This window comes from Indicator indicator, chromosome 4, assembly GCF_027791375.1.
Source record: "Indicator indicator isolate 239-I01 chromosome 4, UM_Iind_1.1, whole genome shotgun sequence".
NCBI lineage: Eukaryota > Metazoa > Chordata > Aves > Piciformes > Indicatoridae > Indicator > Indicator indicator.
In genome coordinates this window covers 31,143,976-31,162,304 of record NC_072013.1, presented here as the reverse complement: position 1 = coordinate 31,162,304, position 18,329 = coordinate 31,143,976, and the positions used below count along the sequence as shown (strand labels likewise).

Below are 18,329 nucleotides of genomic sequence, written 5' to 3'. Positions count from 1 at the left end.
CATTGCAGCAGGCTGCTCAGGGAGGTGCTGAAATCACCATCTCTGTCGGTGTTCCAAGAAACGTAAACACAGCACTTCGGGACATGGTTTAGTGTGCATGTGGTGCTGGGTTGAGGGTTGGAGTTAATGATCACAGAGACTTTATCCAACCTTAAAGATTCTGTATTTTCCAATTTGCTTAAAAAATCGGAACAGGGCAGCTGTGTATACTGGTGTACACTGGGCCAAGACCCCCACCTGAGGAACAAGGCAGGGGTAGTCAGAATATATTTTAAAATATATTTTCAGGAGTTTCAGGAGGCCTCGGGCTTGGCCCAATCCCACGGGCACAAAGGCATCGTCTCTCTCTTCGTGGCAAACTCCCCTGTCCTTCCTCTGCACACCCGGCCTGGGAGCCATGAACCTCCCACGATACCGAGAAACGGCAGGACAAAACCTGTCGAGAGAATGCCACCAAAAAATCACCAGCTCGACTGCACGCCACTGCCACCGAGCGCCCCGCTCCGTTCTCATCCCTCTCTGTCTGTACCACCTCCTCTCGGCAGAGGGTTGTGGTTGCGAGTAAACAGGAGGCCACACTGCTCTCCTCAGCGGGCCAACAGCCCTCTCTGTTCCCTGTCCGAGAGCCTTGAATAACGGGCGCTCCCGGGAGCTGGCTCCGAGGCCAGCAGGGAAGGCGGGTGGGTCGGGGATGGGCTAGGGCTGTCCCCCTCTGCGGGGCAGCGGAGTGGTACGGCCCACCCGCCCCTTGCCGCCCAACCCGGAAGTGGTGGCGGCGGTGGCGCACATGGGCGCCGGAGCTGGGAATAGGGTGGGTGGTGGTGCTGCCGCTGCCGGGGCGCTGGGCGCTGCTGTGGCGGCTCTCTACACGGCCACGCTGCCGCCCGCTCTGCCCGGCGGGGATGCCGGTAACGTACCCAGCGCCGCCAGCCCGCCCGCGAGCAGGGGAGGGGCGGCGGGGCGTTCTATGGGGCCGGAATATGGGGTCACCTCACCGGGGAGGTGGCGCCACAGGGAGCCCCTCCTCGTTGACACCGGTGCATTCGGACGCCTTTCGGGAAAGGGAGGTGGGCACTTAGGGGCTGGTGCATCACAGTCATCATATAGGGATGCTCCTCCTATAGGGCTGGTGCGTCGTTGTCACCCCATAGGGCTTCTTCTCCATAGAGGCTGGTGCGTTGTTGTCATTCCATAGGGGCTAGTGGCATCCCATAAGGTTGCTCTTTTCATAGGGCTGCTGCGTTGTCACTTCATAGGGTTACTGCCATCCCATAGGATAGCTCACTTTATAGGGTTGCTCATTCCATAGGGGTGGTGCATTGCTGTCACCCCACAGGATTTCTGTCAGCCTATAGGGTTACTCCATAGGGGTTGTGGCATTGCTGGCATCTCATAGGGTTTCTTCACCACAGAGGCTCATGCATTGCTGTCTTCCCATATGGCTGCTGTCAACCCCATACGGTTTCTTCTCCATAGGGGCATGTTCATCACTGTCATCCCTTTGGGTTGCTGCTGCTCCATAGGGGCTGGTGCATTGTTGGCATCCCATTGGGTTGCTCATCTGGTAAGGTTGCACCCCACCATAGGCACTGGTGCATTGCAGTCGTTCTGTGGGGTGCTCACCCCATTAGGGTTGTTGCATTTGAACCTCACCATAGTTTCAATGTGCCCTACAGGCTGCTGCATCCTGCTGCATGGACATCCTTTATTGGAATGCATACCCCTTGGGGCTGGGGCATTGCCATTCCCCCCATGGGATCTGGGGGCTCATCCCCTTGGGGTCAGGACCATCTGACCTGATCGTCTCCCTATGCCTGTTGGTTTTGCAGTGGATAGTTTGCCTCTATCTGAACCTTTCAGCAAAGGGTTTAATCAGGGGCCCTGGGGGCAGCTGGTGCATCAGAAGGCGGATATGCGATCCTGCCAGATGTGGGATCATCGTCTTTTACAACCTAAATGGTTCTATGATTGAAGTTTGGGCTGTTGCTTTCTCCGGCCTGGGTGGCTGCAGCGATGAGATCTCTGGATCTGCCTGTCTGAAGGTGCAACAGTGACAGGCTGGCTGATGTTTTGTGCTGCTGATTCCACCAGGCAGGACTAAATTCTCCCTTTTGGTCCTTCTGCAGTTTTCCTGGTTTAATCTGTTCTTGTTTTAGAAATACCTTCTGCAGTAATACTGGATTCAGGAATAGGAGGGCTTAGATTTTCTAGTGGGTGTTTTGATTTTTTTAATTATTTTTTTAATAAAGTAAATACTCCTCATGCTTTCTTCCTTTTGTATCCTTTTGTATTTTGAGTGAGTCTTTTTAACTGTCTCTTAGTCATCACTGGTTTTCAATCTGAGCAGTACATAAAATTCTTTATAAATAAATGGGTTTTTAAAGGATCCATATATTTTAAAGCTTCAGTACATATGGAGACAGACACACACATGTTTTAATTACAACTCTTTAAAATCTGCTGTTAGTTTTTGTTTGGAGTTAGGTGAAAGGCAGTGTAGCTTGTTAAAAGAAGGATGGATTTTGTCTAGCCAGGTTTAAAGCAGTGTGTGTTCAGCACAGCTCTTCACTCATGAGTGAAAAGTTGAGCAGCAACTCAAGTAAGGGCTGTTTGATTTAAAGATAACAGGAGAGAGCTGGGTTGTCATTTCACCAAGCTCACCCTGGTTAGCTGCTTCTCAAAGGTGCAGCCTTGTGGTGCCCCTTTTCACCATTCCTACATTTGGATCAGAGCTGTGTTAAAATAATTTGGTTTTAAATCCCTTCTCCACAGAGCTGTCATGCTGTCCTCCAGACAAGGTGTGAGAACATGACCTTGCTGGGCTGGCCCATGTATACCCCGATGCCTTTGTCTTCTGCTCCAAAGTTTGTAAGACAGCTGGCTTTGCTCTTGCTTGTATCAACTAATAAGTGGTAATGAATATATCTACAGTTATTACTATTTAGTCTTTCAAGTACTCCCCGATGGGAAACGTGTCTATGAATACACAGGGTGCCTGTGCTCTGAGCTCTTTGTGCTATGTGAAGCCCTGAGAACCTCATTTGTAATCGCACTTGAGCTCAGGTTTTACCTCCGGTATGCAAATCACCTTTGACAAGGTGGGAGGCATATATGTGATGAGATAGAATCATAATGTGGTAAGCAGGGACATCTTCAACTAGATCATGTGGCTTAGATTTCCCATCCATCTTGACCTGGAAGGTTTTCAGGGATGAACTGATGATGGGATTTCTTCCTTGGTTGATATGAATTATCCTGGTAGATACAGTGAGTAGTACAGGCATGAGTTCACCCCACATTTCCTGGGTTATTGTGATTATTTTATTCCATTTTAGAATCAAACAATCATTTTGTTGGAAAAGACCTTTAAGATCATTGAGTCCAACCATTATCTAACTCAGCCAAGTCTGGTGCTAAACCATGTACCTCAGCACCACATCTCTGTGACTTTTTATTTTGGAGACAGAAAGGGGATTGCTCTTTCCTTATTTCCTGGTTTCTCCTAGTGCAGCAGCTGCATGTATAGAAATGAATGTGTATATGTGCAGCATGATTCACTCCTCTGCTAATAAACTTTATCAGAGGTGTGTCAAGGACACTAACTAGGTGTGTGATGGAAACAGGGATGCAACAGAGAGATGCCCCAGGACTGGACAGACTGGGGAAATGGAAGCTTTAACAGGCTTCCAGCAACCCATGTTAAGAGGGAGTTTTATTAGAGAAAAATCTCTTGGTATAGTGTCCCCAGACTAGCCTGTGACCTCACTCCCCATTTCCCCTTATTTATTTACTTTTTGATGTTGTCTTCTAACTCCACTGCCAGAGTTGAGTTTATTTGCTGGAGCTGAAGCTGGAGCTGGAGCAGACTCATCCTCACTGACTTCTGATACCTGTCACAGCCAGCAGCCACCCCATTGCATCGTGTTAACTTTTTGGGGTTATTGGCCTGGTTTCTCATGGGCCCAGCAGCCCCTGGAATGCTTCAGCTTACATTGGTTGGAAGGTCCCTGCAGAGCCCTGCTCGAGGTGATTAACTTGCCCGTGCCTGAGCACAGAGCTCAAACTTCTGCCATCAAAAGCACTGAAGCTACTTGTGTGAGTAAGAGCTGCTTAAGGATTTGCTGTATCTGCTTTCAGACAGAGAGCCTATTATTTTATTTTATTTTTAAGCTATCTGTGTATTTTTAATTGTTCCTAAAGTTTGCAGTAATCCAAAAATGTAAGAGGCAATAGGTATTTCCATTGTCAGCCTTCTCATGTTACTTAATGTTAGAATAGAAGAAATGAGAGAATGAATTTGAATTCAGAAGTATCCACAGATGTTAAAACAGCTTAAAAAGGGATCAAATAAACTCAAGTTAAAAGAAAAAAGAATACCCCAAATCTTCCCTCTGAGGCACCAACACTTAACTTTGCTGGGGATAAATCAGTTTGCAGGCAGTGCTGGCTCTGTTGCCTGAATGCCTTTATTGGAGAATGAAGCTGGATGGTCAGAAGTTTATTTACACCAAGATTATGGAGGAATGAACACTTCAGTTTGAGCTGACACCTGAAGGCACTGCAGGTTGTTTTATTTCAGGAGAAATATATTGAAGTTGACTTCATTGATGCTGTAGTCATCCTCTCTGTGTTTTGCCTTTCAATAAAGTGCTCCATGCTTCTGTAGCCCCTGTCTCTGCTTACATAGCCCATAGAAGCTCTAAATGATGCACAAGTACATGGGTAGGACAGGCAGAGAATCAGTTTTGTCTGAAGTGTGGGGTGTCATGCTCTCCTTTTGGTTTTCCCAGTGGAATTCAACAGGCCTGCGGCCTGGGAACTTAGTTTTGCATCTTCTCTTAGATGTTTTTCCTTATTTCTTACAAGACAAAATTGTGTTGTTGGCTTTCAAAGCCTGCCAATGACATCCACGAGTACATTGAACCTGACCCGGCAGTGCTGGGTTAATGGTTAGACTGGATAATCTTAAAGGTCTCTTCCAACCAAAACGGTTCTATGATTCTATATATTGTTTGTTTGTGTCTGCATTTTAGATGCAGATATTGCTGTATCCCAGAAGGATTTCACGCCTGGCTCAGGAACAGCATCCCTGTGATATGAGGGGCATCCACCATTAGCCACTGCACGGAACGGTGTGTGCTGACATGCTGGGAAACACCTGTGATACCAAATTGAGGGTTTCCTTTATTAGCATCATCTTTGGCTGTGTGCAGGGTGATTGATGGCTTCGCAACCTTGCCATACTCTGGAAGCTGTGGAGGGCTAAAGGTCTCAGCTTGGGACGGATGGTTTTCCCATCCACTTTTTTGGGGTTGTCTTGCAATGGGTTGAAACTTTCCTAAAATGGAATGGCAATGAAAGTAGCTGTTTTCAAGCACAGTAAAATCCACATCTGAGAGGCTTTTGTGCAGAAAGCTGCAGGGTTGTCCCCAGGCATCTTGTGTGGCAATGGCTGTAATTTTACAGTGATAGTGGGTTGACTTGCGTCTTGCTTTGAAAATACATTGTTTACTGTAATGTCAAGATTTGAAAGTATCATTTAAAGATGTCCTTGCTCACTCCAGAGTGATTGGACTAGGTGACCTTTAAGGGTCCCTGCCATTCCAAACCATTCTGTTATTTGTGCCATCCTCCTCCATTGTGTTGGATGATAAAGTGATCCTGCATTGGCAGGGGATTGGACTCTATGATCTCCAGAGGTCCCTTCCACCCCTACCATTCTATGATAATGTGCAGAAATTTAAAATATTGTTAATTTAGTTCTTCATTCTGTGTCTTGGATAAGACCTTGAGCAATCTGTCTATTGGAGGGTGTCCCTGCCCATGGCAGAGGGGCTGGAACTAGGTGATCAATAAGGTCCCTTCCAAGCCAAACCATTCTATGAATCTATGAATAGAGATGAGACAAAGCTACTGCAACCTTGACACTCGCAAAATTACCAGGGCCAATTAGACCATATTCTGCAAAATTACAGCACAAAATTGGAAGGGAAGAAGGAATACCAGCCATATTTTTTTATTTTGTCACCTCTTGTGTCCTTCATCCCTCGATGTGATTGTTCCTACTGAATACATTGAATATACACCATTCAGGAGCATTGCAAAATGCTTCAGTGTCAAGCACTCTAAAAATGCCAAGTATTATTAAGTGATCTGCTACTGTGGATGTTCTTGTGGCAATTATTTGTTCTGGCGTAAAATACAAATGAAATGCAGAATCTAAATGGTGTTTCTAATGGGAGCAGCTGCTGGATGCAGCATCCCCTCACAGGTAATAGAGTCACTTGTGAAGCAGATGCTGCAAGAACTACTTTAGCTTCCGGCGTTCCCAAATACATGTATGCAGATTTGCATGATCAGTGATTGTATTTTCTCTCTTTAAAACTGTTAAAGCTGGGAGAATTTTTTTTAATGAGAAGCAGTTGGGTTGTTTAGGAGACAGTGCAGCTTGAGTGTTGCAGACTGTGGTGCTTGAAAGTTCTGGAGTTGATTTGGTTTAAAATTAAAAGCACACAGGCACAGATGTCTACATTTGGAATATATGGGGCTATTCTTTACCCAAGCCTACCTATACTTATCTGTTCATAAAAGTCTCGCGAAAACATACAAAAGATATTTTGTGCAGTGACATCAGAGGGAGAAAATATTCTTAGAAAATTTCATGCTGTTAAATCTCTACAGATTTACAGTTTTATCCAGTCAAATTAATGCAAAACCCCAATGCAAGCATTTGGATTTTGAAAACTTTGGAGGAGTGTCATTTCCTAATAGTAATTATTGGTTTTACATTATTTTTTCACAGGGGAGCTGATCACAGCCGCATATGAGCTTGGAGTAAGTATTAGTTTTATTGTTTAATCAATGCTCTCATTAACAGTTTTAGGAATTAAGGAAGTTTAATTAAGCATGGAGTAAAGTAGATTAATTTATTTTCAAACCACAGTTTTTACTAACTTATAAGTACAGCACGCGACAATTTACTTCAAGTTTTAAATCCAATTAAACTAAATTATAAAGCAAAGGCTTTACTGTATATACAGTAGCTGGCTTATTATCAACCCAAATTTTGTATAAGCTGGGGAGAATAAAATAAATCGGGTTAACAATTTTAATAAGTTTTATTATTTAATAAACTTTATTATGGTGCATGATCCCTTTAGGCAAGACCTTAGGACTGTCAGCGCGGTGGTAATCCGATAGCAGTGTGGTCTTTCAACTTGCTAACCAATAAAATAGTTGAGAAGCTGCTGCTTTTTTTTTTCTTAAATAAAATAAAAAAAAAAAAAAAGAAAAACAACCCCAAACAACAGCCTTTTGAATGACCCTAATATACTGTGAACCCAAACAAGGAGCCCTTTAAGGCACGCTAATGAAACGTGGCACCTCCTTTTCTCACCGCCTCATTATTATGGGCGAGGCGTGGAGCCAAATCCACTCAGGACAAAAAATATTTGCGGAGGTGAAATTGGTAGGGATGGATGGGACAGGGAGAGGAGCCACTCGCAGTCCCCCTGGCTCCTGTCGCTAGACCCTGGCTTGCTTTTATCCTTTTGATTCCATAAAATTTCACTCCCTTTTTTTATAACCCCTTCTCTATTTGTTCATAGGTCGCTCACCCTCCCGGCTACCCCCTGTTCACACTGCTGGCCAAACTGGTGATGGCTGGGCTGCTCCCCGTCGGCTCCCCCGCCTACCGAGTCAATCTCCTCTGTGGCTTGTTGGGAGCAGCCGCCGCTTCTTTGCTTTTTTACACAGTTTTCAGGTAAAGTTCTCTCCTTGGTGTGATGCTTCCCTGTCAGCCTGGGACATTGCTGAAAGGCTCGCTCTCTTCCTCTCTAGCCTTTGGACTAGCGGTTCCCCCCCACTTTCCAGCTCTAATTAGTTCCTCTGATTAACCTAACAACACTTTAATCTGAATTTGACCTTCTTTCCTGCACAAAAGGTCCCTCTTATTTATTTTTTCTTTCTGTTAAATAATAATAATAGTAATAATAAAAAGTGTGCCCTTTACCATACACAGCCGTGACAGGTTGTTCAGGCTCATTATCACAAATCACCGCTCAGTTTAACTAACCAGAACTAATGAAGTTTGTCGTTCTCGAAAGATGCAGATGGTCTGTTTAAATTAACAGGATGAGCATCACCTTTTGGGGAAACTGTGAACTTGGTTTAATCGCAATTCCCGCTGGAGGTGGATAGGCAGTTGCCTGCCTGTAGTACCCAAGGACTAGGGTGAGTGTTGGTGCTGACTGCCTGCTCCCCAGTGTAGGTGCTGCTGTGGAGGAGAACCAGCCAAGGAGCCCATCCATTTTCTCCAGACCTCTACCCTTTGGAGAAAAGGGAATAATCGGGATGCACACGTGGTTGGGGGTTTTGTTAACCCTGCTTGTCTTTGATGTGCAAGTTCTGGCTGCTCTTAACCTCAGCCTGACCCATATTTGAGAGGATTATCACAACCCATACAAACAATTTCTGATGTTCTTTTGCAGGGAAAATAGGGCATGGTTTGAGGTTGCAAGCAGTGAAATCCAAAATGATAGCGGGATGTTTCAGGATGAGATGGGACGCTTCCTTGCCGGGATTATTTGGACAAAAGCCCTTTTCTCCCACCCGTTTTCAGAGCCGCATCGCCTCTCGGGGAAACCTTACCAGAGAGTGAGAGCAACCTAAAAATAAATGCAGAAATAAATGGGGGGAGGACAGATCCTGCACAGCCCAAGCACCCTGAGGTCACTCAAATTTTGGTCCACGGTATCCATCTGTATAGGTGCATCTTCCTCTGCTAAAGAGAAGTTGCTCTTTGCAAATCACCTTTCACATAGCAGTGTATTACACCTACTGGAATGGCTGAAGTCATTCTTAAGTGTTTCTATAGGCATTTAAAGGGCTGGCTTTTACTGTTGGGTAATATGTGTAATTAAGCCTGTGTTATTTAATTTAATATCCTGTATTTCACAGCAGATTTGGGGAGCTGGAAGTGGGGCTGCCCTTCCATGTGCGGCATCAGCACACAACCCCTTTTGATTATATTAAAAACTCCTGCAAGGAGTTGCTAAAGGTTTTGAATGTTGGGTTCTGATTTTATTTTAAGGATGGTTATTCCTGTTATTACAGCGACTGTGAAGATCTGCCCTGCTTTTTAGTCTTTAACTGCAGTGTGGCAGTTCGTTACGCTCCTGTTTTGTGCCTATGAAACGATGAAGTCGTTGCTTTAGAGAAATAAGACTAGAGAAGTGACAGGCTGAATTTGGGAATTATTTTTACACTTCTGGAGGTTTAGTATTTTTTGTTGTTGTTTTATTGGATTTGGATGAGGTTGCTTCAATCAAATCTAAAACTTGCTGAAAAGAACAGAAAACGTGGAACTGAGAGATGATAGAAACTCCTAGGACTTAGAGAAAATGATTTCATAGATACAGGACACTGCCAGGATCAATTATTCAGCCTAGCAGTGATTGATCTTTTTCTTAAAATTAATTGTAAGATCAGTTTTAATTAATTTAATTGTGGGTCAGTTTTATTTCCAAATTACAATGTTGTATTTTCCCTTTTAAGTACCTTTAAATTGATTTCTTTTTTATGACATTCATTTAGCAAAAGAAGTTTTTTCTTTCTCTTAAAAAAAATCCTTTCAGCAAGTACTTACTGACACTGTCTGCATGGCAATCTGTAACTATCTGAGGACATCGTGTTTTGGTTTTCACCAGGCTTGTCCGTACTCACAAAGGCTCTAACCCAGTCTATCAAATCCACAACCCCCCCACATTTTTGTGTTTTAATTACAATTTAGCTGGTGTGGTGACCCCTGCGAGCTACTGGAGGAAGAATAAGCACCTGCTCCTCGTGCCACATGAAATGTGGATGTTAATATGAAAATATGTAGATGTTAGGAATACAAATAATTGATGAAGTACACATCCTTCGGGAGCAGCGCAGTTCAAGTGGCAAATCTCTCTCCTCATACAATAGCCACCCTTCAGCAGGGAGGAAGCCATCTCTATGGTAATGGGGCTGATGCTGCCCTATTGATCGAGTGGAAGAAGACATTATACGATGTCAGTTGGGTTGTTACAATTTCATTTGTTGTCTGACCTGAACTTAACCTCTAAAACCTTTCTTTTCTCCCCACCAGCTGGGCAGTGTTGCTGTTTACCCTCGTGGGGTTTTTCTGTGCCTCCCAGCATCCCTGTACAGTAAATTTCTGCGTTTCTTTTTTTCTCATTGACTCTTTATTTTTAAGAGTAATTTCCCAAGTTTATTCCTTGTCAGGTCAGGACAATTTCTTTTACTGATGAAGGAAAGAGTCGCAGCTCCCTCCACAGCTGGGCGGTGGTTGGGATGTTACGGCGCGTGCGGGATTATTCCTTAATTCTCTTCTGCCAGGTGATGGTTGGTTAGATGCTCCGTGCAGGCACTGCCGGAGTCAATAGGAAGCAACCCCAACATCTTATTTGTGTATTATAGTATGTTATATTATATTATATTATATTATTCATTTAATTATATTATTTTTTTAAGCCAGGATTGTGCTTCTTAAAATTACATTGAACTGCATTGATACAAAAAGCCCTTTTGTCAGTAATCCAGACTATCACCCAAAGAGCAGTTTACTCCCTTGAATTAGTTTTTTTTTCTTTCCCCCCTCTGCACAGTCGTCCTAAATTGCTTGTAATTATCGTAAAATGGCATTTACAAAGAGTTTTCTCAGACTGCTTGTAACTGAGGCAAATAATTCATCTTTGCTTTGAAAGTGGGGGGGGAAGCTGCTTTACGATTTTCAGGACGCAGCAAGTACGGCTATAGGATTGTTTCTTTAAACAACTATTTGTTTTACTGTGGGAGGCGAAGCATAGCAAGTTTACAAAGTAAACCAATTATCTTCTTATAATGTGATTGCCAGAGTGTCATTTTTTTCACAGATGATGTGTTCTTTGCATTCTCTGTTGCACAGAGAAATGGGATGCTTGCTTCTGCTTTAAGTGCAGTTTTTTTCCAGCATATGCCTTTCATAGCTTGGCTGTTTTGCTGTACGTAAATGTGCACACCTAATTTATTGCAGGGCCAGTAGCAGAGTAGAAGGTTTCATTGCCCTAGTAAGTTTTTTGCCAGTTTTTGTCTGGCTGATTTGCACATGGGTTTTTGAAAACGGGAAGAATGTTGCATTAAATTAAGCAGCTCACATCTCTTCGGTTTCCAGTTCGGGATATCCTGTTCGTTTTTGGATTAATACATATTTCATTTATTTAATAATTTATTTTATTTTATGTATTTATTTTATATATCTGTTTTCTGCTCCCCAAACCTTCCTAGCAACACACTGTGGATGTATATTAAAACTAGAGTAAACTCTTCTCCCACTTTCAACAAAAAAGAGCTTTAGGCATGATTTATAAGGAAATTATCAAAATTATTTGATCATTTTGAAAGCATTGGAATGGTTTGAAAATGGACTTGACTCTCCTGATAGCTCTGAGTTTTCTTGCTCTAGTAGTGTGTGTCCTAGAGTTTTTGTGAGAAGGTCCCTAAGAAGGAACAGGCATATTGGAGAACTAGCAGGATGGATCTCCTTCATGGTCATCCCTGAGGGTCCTCATGGCTAATGCTTCCCTAAAACTGAGTGATGAGTGAGGAAATACTCTGTGTCCTGAGGTATATGGTTTTGCTGGAGCAGAATTTGTCCCCAAATAGTTTGACTGTTTTTCTTGGAGCATGGTTTGGGGTAGATGGAGGGATGAGAGAGGAATTCTCCCTCCTGGCATGCTGGTTCCTGCTTGACCATCATGGGAAATTTAAAATAGTGGGCTTTGGGAAGGTAGAGTCTCCTTACAGGGCGTATTTGGATTGTTCCAGATTACAGATTATCATAGATTATCACTGTTGTAGCACACCACGAAGCTCTTGGCTGTTTCTAAAGCAGCTGTGCTTAGTAACGAGTACTTAGGCGGGGGAGAAGAAGGGAAGGTACTCAAGTATTAATTTGCTTCTAGAAGAAGGGTATGTACTGTGACATATGGCTAATTGATCATAGATGTATATATAATATTATTTCCCCCTTATACCCAGAATAAACCAGCAGTGAGTTCAGTCTGTTTGAAGACACTACCAAATCTGTTCATTTGCATTTTGTTCTCAAGTAGGCACATTAGGCTGCAGTAACTCGCTTCGTTTTGAAGAGGAGAAGGGGGGCAAAAAGGAGGGCAAAAAACTCTTCTTCTCTCTCTTTTTTTTTTTTTTTTAAAGACTGAAGAGTCTTTTCTGACAGCTAGTCAGAGTTAGAATTAGTTCAAGGAAATGTTAATAATGCACTGCCTGGCTTAATCCCTTTGATATCACCAGGTATCCTCCTGTTCATGGGTTAATTGCTTTAAAAGCGGAGGCAATATTCTGAGCGGTGGGCCGCTTCACCTTTTCACAGCTGTTACCATTGAGTGACAACTAAATCCCATGTGTAAGATGAGGAAGAGCTCAATCTCCAATTGGGAGAAAATTTATGTAAACCGCAATCCCTTCAGAATGTGCGGAAGTCACAGACTTTCTTGATTTACTCTGCTTTTCCCAGAAAGCTCCATTGTTCCCTTCCCTAAGTCCCATCAACCCTTTGTAGCAGAATATCACAGCGGCGGCAGATAGCTTGAAATATATAAATGCTATCATAGCTCTGATTAATAGCGGCGCTTATGAGTCAAGTCTGATAACGGAGCAGCTCTCCACTCAATTTCAGATACCGCTAATGGAATCTGTCTCCTGCAATTGTAATGTGAGAAGGGCTAATTTGCCATGGAGCTTGGAGCTGTCACCAGCCGGGGATTGGGGGGTCAGATGGGAGCTGCCAGGTTTTTGCCCTGCAGCTTGTATCTCTCGCTTTGAATAGCGCAGCCCCCTGCCTGCCAGGGAGCTGATAGGCCGCCCGGGGGTTTATGCCACTCCATACAATAGCGAAGGGCTGCATGGGCTGACTTGGTAATTGTGAAGCCAGCTCATTTTTATTTGATTTTATATTTTATTTTATTCTTTCTTTTTTTTTTCCCACTTTTATTTTTTCCCTTCTTTTTTTTCCTCTTTTTTTTTTTTTTTTTTTTTTTTTTAATGCAACTGCATAATTTCTAAAAAGGGGTTTTAACAAATGCCAGATTAGGAAAAGTTTCTGCAATTACAAAAAAATTAGCTATTTAAATGTTTTATAAAAGTTTTTTTTTTTTTTTAAAAAAAAAAGTCAGTTCCTACCAAGGGTTGGGAGTTTTTTTTGTTGTTTTTTTTTTTTTTTCAGCTGTTGGAAGTAGGCACTGCATATTACGGGTGCCCAGGACAAGGGCATACCTATTTTTCAAGGATTGTGATTCAAATAATGGGTCTGACTAGTGCACCCTGTCTGCTTGCAGTGGCACTGGCAGAGAAGTCCTGGAGGACAAGAAGTAATGGGTGTAAACTTCAACATAGGAAGTTCCATCTAAATATGAGAGGAGCATTTTTACTTTGAGGTTGGCAGAGCATTGGAACAGACTGCCCAGAGAGATGGTAGACTTTCAAGGCCTGCCTGGATGTATTCCTGTGTGATCTGCTTTAGGTGATCCTGCTCTGGTTGGACTCGATCTTCAGAGGTCCCTTCCAACTCTTAACCATTCTGTGATTCTGTGAATGGCTGGAAACACAGTTTGTACAACTTGCTGTTTAGAAAGGTGTGAGTATGGGGTGGTGTTTGTTAAACACCAGGCATGCCTCATAGAATCACAGTGGTTTGGGTTGGAGGTGACTTTTATAGGTCATTTAGTCCAACCCCCCTGCAGTCAGCAGGAACATCTTCAACTAGCACAGGTTGCTTAGAGCCCCAGACAACCTCACCTGGAATGGTTCCAGCGAGGAGGCATCTACCACGTCTCTAGGAAACCTGGGCCAGTGTCTCACCACTCTAATTGCAAAACATTTCTTCCTCTTCTTTCTGTCTAGTCTGAATCTCTCTTCTTTTAATTTAAACCCATCACCGTTTGTCCTGTCACAATGGGCCGTGCTAAAAAGTCTGTCCCCATCTTTCTTGTAGTCCCCTTTAAGTACTGAAAGGCCTTCTGGAGCCTTATCTCCTCCAGGCTCAACAACCTCAACTCTTTCAGCCTGGCCTTGCAACAGAGGGGTTCCAGCCCTCTGGATCTGCTCCAACAATTCTATGTTTTTCTTGTGCTGAGGACTCCAGAGGTGGCCCAGCATTGCAGGTGGGTTCTCACCAGAGTGGGATAGAAAGGCAGAATCCTTTTCCCCTCAATCTGCTGGCCACACTGCTTTTGGTACACACTTTATCAATCTGTCACGAGTTGTTTCATTTACTGAACTTCTCTGAAATAGCTTGGCATTGAAGTGTTGATGTTAGCTACTAAACTTTCCTGGGAGGAGGCTTCTGCAGGCAGGTTCTGCTCCAGCACGATGGTGGGTGTCTGGGAGCATGTGAAGTTTGAGACTGGGACATCCTATTCCCAGCTGCCCTGCTGAGCTCTTGTGGGGAGCTATTCCCATCTCCAGTGTCCAGACCCACCATGGACACACTGAGGCTCCCACTATCATCATGGGGCACCTAGCCCAGGGAAAGCTCCTAGCAAAAGAAGCCAAGGTGGCATGACCCAGGACAAGGGCTGGCATGCAAGACACTTCTTGTACCAGCTGGTGATACTCACAGGCTCATAGTTACCAAGAGGCTCATTATTCTACAGAGCTGGTGTTCTTTGGACATGTCCAGTCCAGGAGGATGTATGCAAGGACCAGCTCTGCTTAGCCAAAATCCTTACTAGCTCAGTATTCCTTAACTAGGCTGGAGCACCCCCTCTTCAGCTTGTGGTGTTTCAAAACAAGAATTGTTTAAAAGGGTAAATAATCGGTGATAGTTCATAGCCTGGTTTCTATTCTTTCCTTCTGGCTGCGAAGATTCATCCTAGCAGTCAAGCCAAGTCGTGCTCTGCTGCCTCCTTCTCCAGTGCTGGAAGCAAAGGCTGCAGGCAGGGCTTAAGTGGCTTTTCAGCTCCAGGTCCTTGAGGAAGAATAAAATCTGGTTTGCTATTCCCTGTAGTACCTGTGCTGGCTCTTCAGTGTTGAGAGCAAGAGAAGCCTCCTTTTGTCCATTGAGTGTTTGTGACTGAGAGGCAGGCAAACCCAGAGGCATTGGGGTTTGGGGAGATGATTATTCCTACGCAGGTCCTAAACTCATGTTTGGATTTTCATTTTATTTTTAAATAGTTTTTCATCATCAGTGCACACTTAAAATTTATCTGTGGCCAGCAGGTAGAGGAGGAGGGGATTCTGCCCTTCTGCTCCACTATGGTGAGACCCCACCTGTATTGCTGAGAGTTCTCAGCACAGGAGAGACATGGAATTGTTGGAGTAAGGCCAGAGGAGGCCACAACAATGATCTATGCACTGGAACCCCTTTGCTGTGAGGCCAGGCTGAGAGAGTTTGGATTATTGAGCCTGGAGAAGAAAAGACTCCAGGTAGACATTCCTGTGACCTTTTGGTACTTAAAGGGGCTTATAGAAAGATGGGGACAGACTTTTGAGCAGGATAAGGGATGATGGTTTTAAACTAGAAAAGGGGACATTTGGACTGCATATAGGGAAGAAATGTTTTACACTGAGGGTGGTGAGACACTGGCCCAGGTTGCCTAGAGAGGTGGTAGAAGTTCCAAGCCTGAAAAAATGTAAAAAGGCAGATTAGCCAGGGGCCTGGGCAACCTCCTCTAGTTGCAGCTGTACCTGCTGACTGTGTGGCAGGTTGGACTAAATGACCTTGAAAGGTCCCCTCCAACCCAAACCATTCAGTGGATCTATGTCTGAAGCTTGATTGTTGGGTTTTCTGAGTCCCATTCGCATTAGCCTACATTAAAAAAAAAAAAAGAAATTGTAAATCAAACAAGTGAAACCTCTGAAATTAAATTCACAGTGTTAAATTTTTAGTGCACTAGCCTTTTACACCATGAAATAAAAACACATGGGCCAGATACACCTTTGCTACTGCAGAGTGAGGTCACAGCATTGCAGAGGTAGAAGTTGGTGGTGATGTACCTGGAACTTGTGCGCGTGTCCAGGGAGCCACAACACCAAAGTCATCATCTGCACATGCAGGGAGAGACTGAAATTTTACAAACTCCATTCATTTGCTTATTAATGGAGATTTTAAGAATCACGGGGATTTTTTTCTTATTCCAGTGACTACAAAAAAAGACAAGGCTGAGATGTGCTACCTGTAAAGTTTTGAAGGGAATAGGAGGAAGAAATAATCAGCTTATTTCATTAGGTACTGATAGGTGTTCCCAGTGTTTAATACGTCAGCTTCAAACAGAAAACGTCCTGATTATCTTACTTCTGTAGGAATCCAGTGCACCAAAGGTTGTGTTTAACAAAAACATTTTAATTACATTCCAGTTCCCATCCATATAGAGCTTTGTACCAATAATTTAGTAAGTTGTTGCAAATTATTAAATATAAAATGTCTGCCGTGCTAAGTAAAAAGTGAAAACTCTGATTGAATTAATTATTAAATGTATATAGATGTGACCTGGGCTTATGACTAACAAAGTTTTACCAAACTTACAAGAAAGGCTAAATTTTAAATCAAAAACTGTCATTTTTTTTAAAATTATTGCCACCAAATGAGAAGCTAAAAATCTGTGATTGCAAAACAAGATTAAAATACCTAATTCCTCTTTTCCAAGTTGTTCCTACAAGCTCCTACTAAAAACCTGCAGCTAAAATATTCCAGGAAGTTTACACTGCCTGCATCCTCAGCGCATACTTGCACTTGGGTGCCTGAAAAGGAAAACAAAATAATAACTTATTTATTTATTTATTTAGTTAGTTAGTTAGTCTTTTTCTTTTAAGTTTTTGGGGATGCCATGTGAAAATACTTCTCACAAAAGACTGCGTGCCCTCTCTATTGCTGGCTGTTTCTGCCCCTTCTGATTGCATTTTCAGAAGATGGGAATTTCTGCCCCTGTTCAGAAGACTGTAGTTGGTTGACTGATAGGAAGGGACCTTCTTCCCACTTGTTTTGTCTTAATGAAGTGCTGCATGTGCTTTGAGCAGGGGTTGCCCTGAACTAGTTATTTTGCAAAATTAGAAATACAAGCTGTGGCCTCAGCTTTTATTCCATGTTAGATTAACAAATCTAGAAGGCAGCTTTTGTTCGAGCGTGGTGGTTCAGTCCTTCTTGAAATGGGCCTGGTGCTGGTAATTCTCATACTCCTGGAAGAAGTACTGAAGACTGCTCCACTATTGTGCTGGCTGCAAATGTTTTCTTCTTTCATTAACTGATTTCTGTGTACTGAGGGTGTTCCAGCAGCAGGGTATTACTACTCTGAATGCTTTCTGATAAGTGACCCAGCCTTCTTCTCCAAGAGATTATCCCTACCTAGCCCAAGTCCATCATTTCCATTGCCGGTAACAGAATTAGCAAAAAAACTCCTGATCTCCAGCTTTCATTTCCCAAAGCTACTGTCTTGGTGTTCTTCAAGAATGCAACACATTTTTGTTTGTTCTTTAGCATCTTGTATACTTGTAAGAGCTTACTGCTCTGTGCATGCAAAGTGCTTTCCCCAGGCAAGCTTAGTGTCCTGGCTTTCCCACCACTTTTCATGGGAAGGTAGAGGCAATGCCAACTTTGTTGACTAGCAGGTGGACCATGCTTGGTGCACTGTTCAATGAGCAGAGGTGTCCTCTGTCTCACATAGCTGTCTTTAAGTTTTGGATTGAACAGCTTTTGCTTAAGCCTTATTTCATAAAATTTGAATCAGTAGTTTGAGACTTTTTATCAAGAGGACAGGATTGCTTTCATCTGACTTGAACTCTAATGATACACTCAAGTCTTTCCTGCAAAAGACAAGGAGAATTGGAGAACAATTGGGATGTTTGGCTAAAATGCTGCTTTTCATCCAAAAGATTTACAGGAAGGTTGTTTTACCTATTTTTACCTTATTTCCCTGCAAGTATTTCAGAGAGGATTGCAAAGTTGTTTATAACTAAAAGTTCATGCTGTTTAAAGGCTTTAGTCAAAACTTGGGGATGTTGTGTAGTAGGGTTTGTGTACTGGGGATCTCACATGATCCTACTGCCCTTTCCTGAGCAGAAATCACCCCTGACTTGATTCCTGCAAACTCCAACACATCTTTCATTTTTCTATTTGTGCACCACATCTTAGTGATAGGACAAGAGGAAAAGCCTCAAATTGACTCAGGGGATGTTTAGGCTAGGCATTAAGAAAAATTTCTTCACCAAGAAAGCCCTGGAACAGGCTGCCAGGGCAGTGGTGGGGTCACCGTCCCTGGAGGGATTTGAAAGATGTGTATGTGTGGTGCATA

General features: G+C 43.3%; 1 protein-coding gene across 1 annotated transcript in view; it reads left to right on the top strand.

Annotated features, from left to right (window-relative positions):
- Nucleotides 1–787: 787 nt before the first annotated feature.
- TMEM260 (transmembrane protein 260) overlaps nt 788–18,329 on the top strand; it is a 35,390-nt gene continuing 17,848 nt past the window's right edge. Inside the window, exons 1-3 of the mRNA XM_054400596.1 lie at nt 788–908; nt 6,803–6,834; nt 7,608–7,762. Coding sequence (XP_054256571.1) covers nt 788–908; nt 6,803–6,834; nt 7,608–7,762 — 308 coding nt within the window. The remainder of the gene's footprint in view (nt 909–6,802; nt 6,835–7,607; nt 7,763–18,329) is intronic.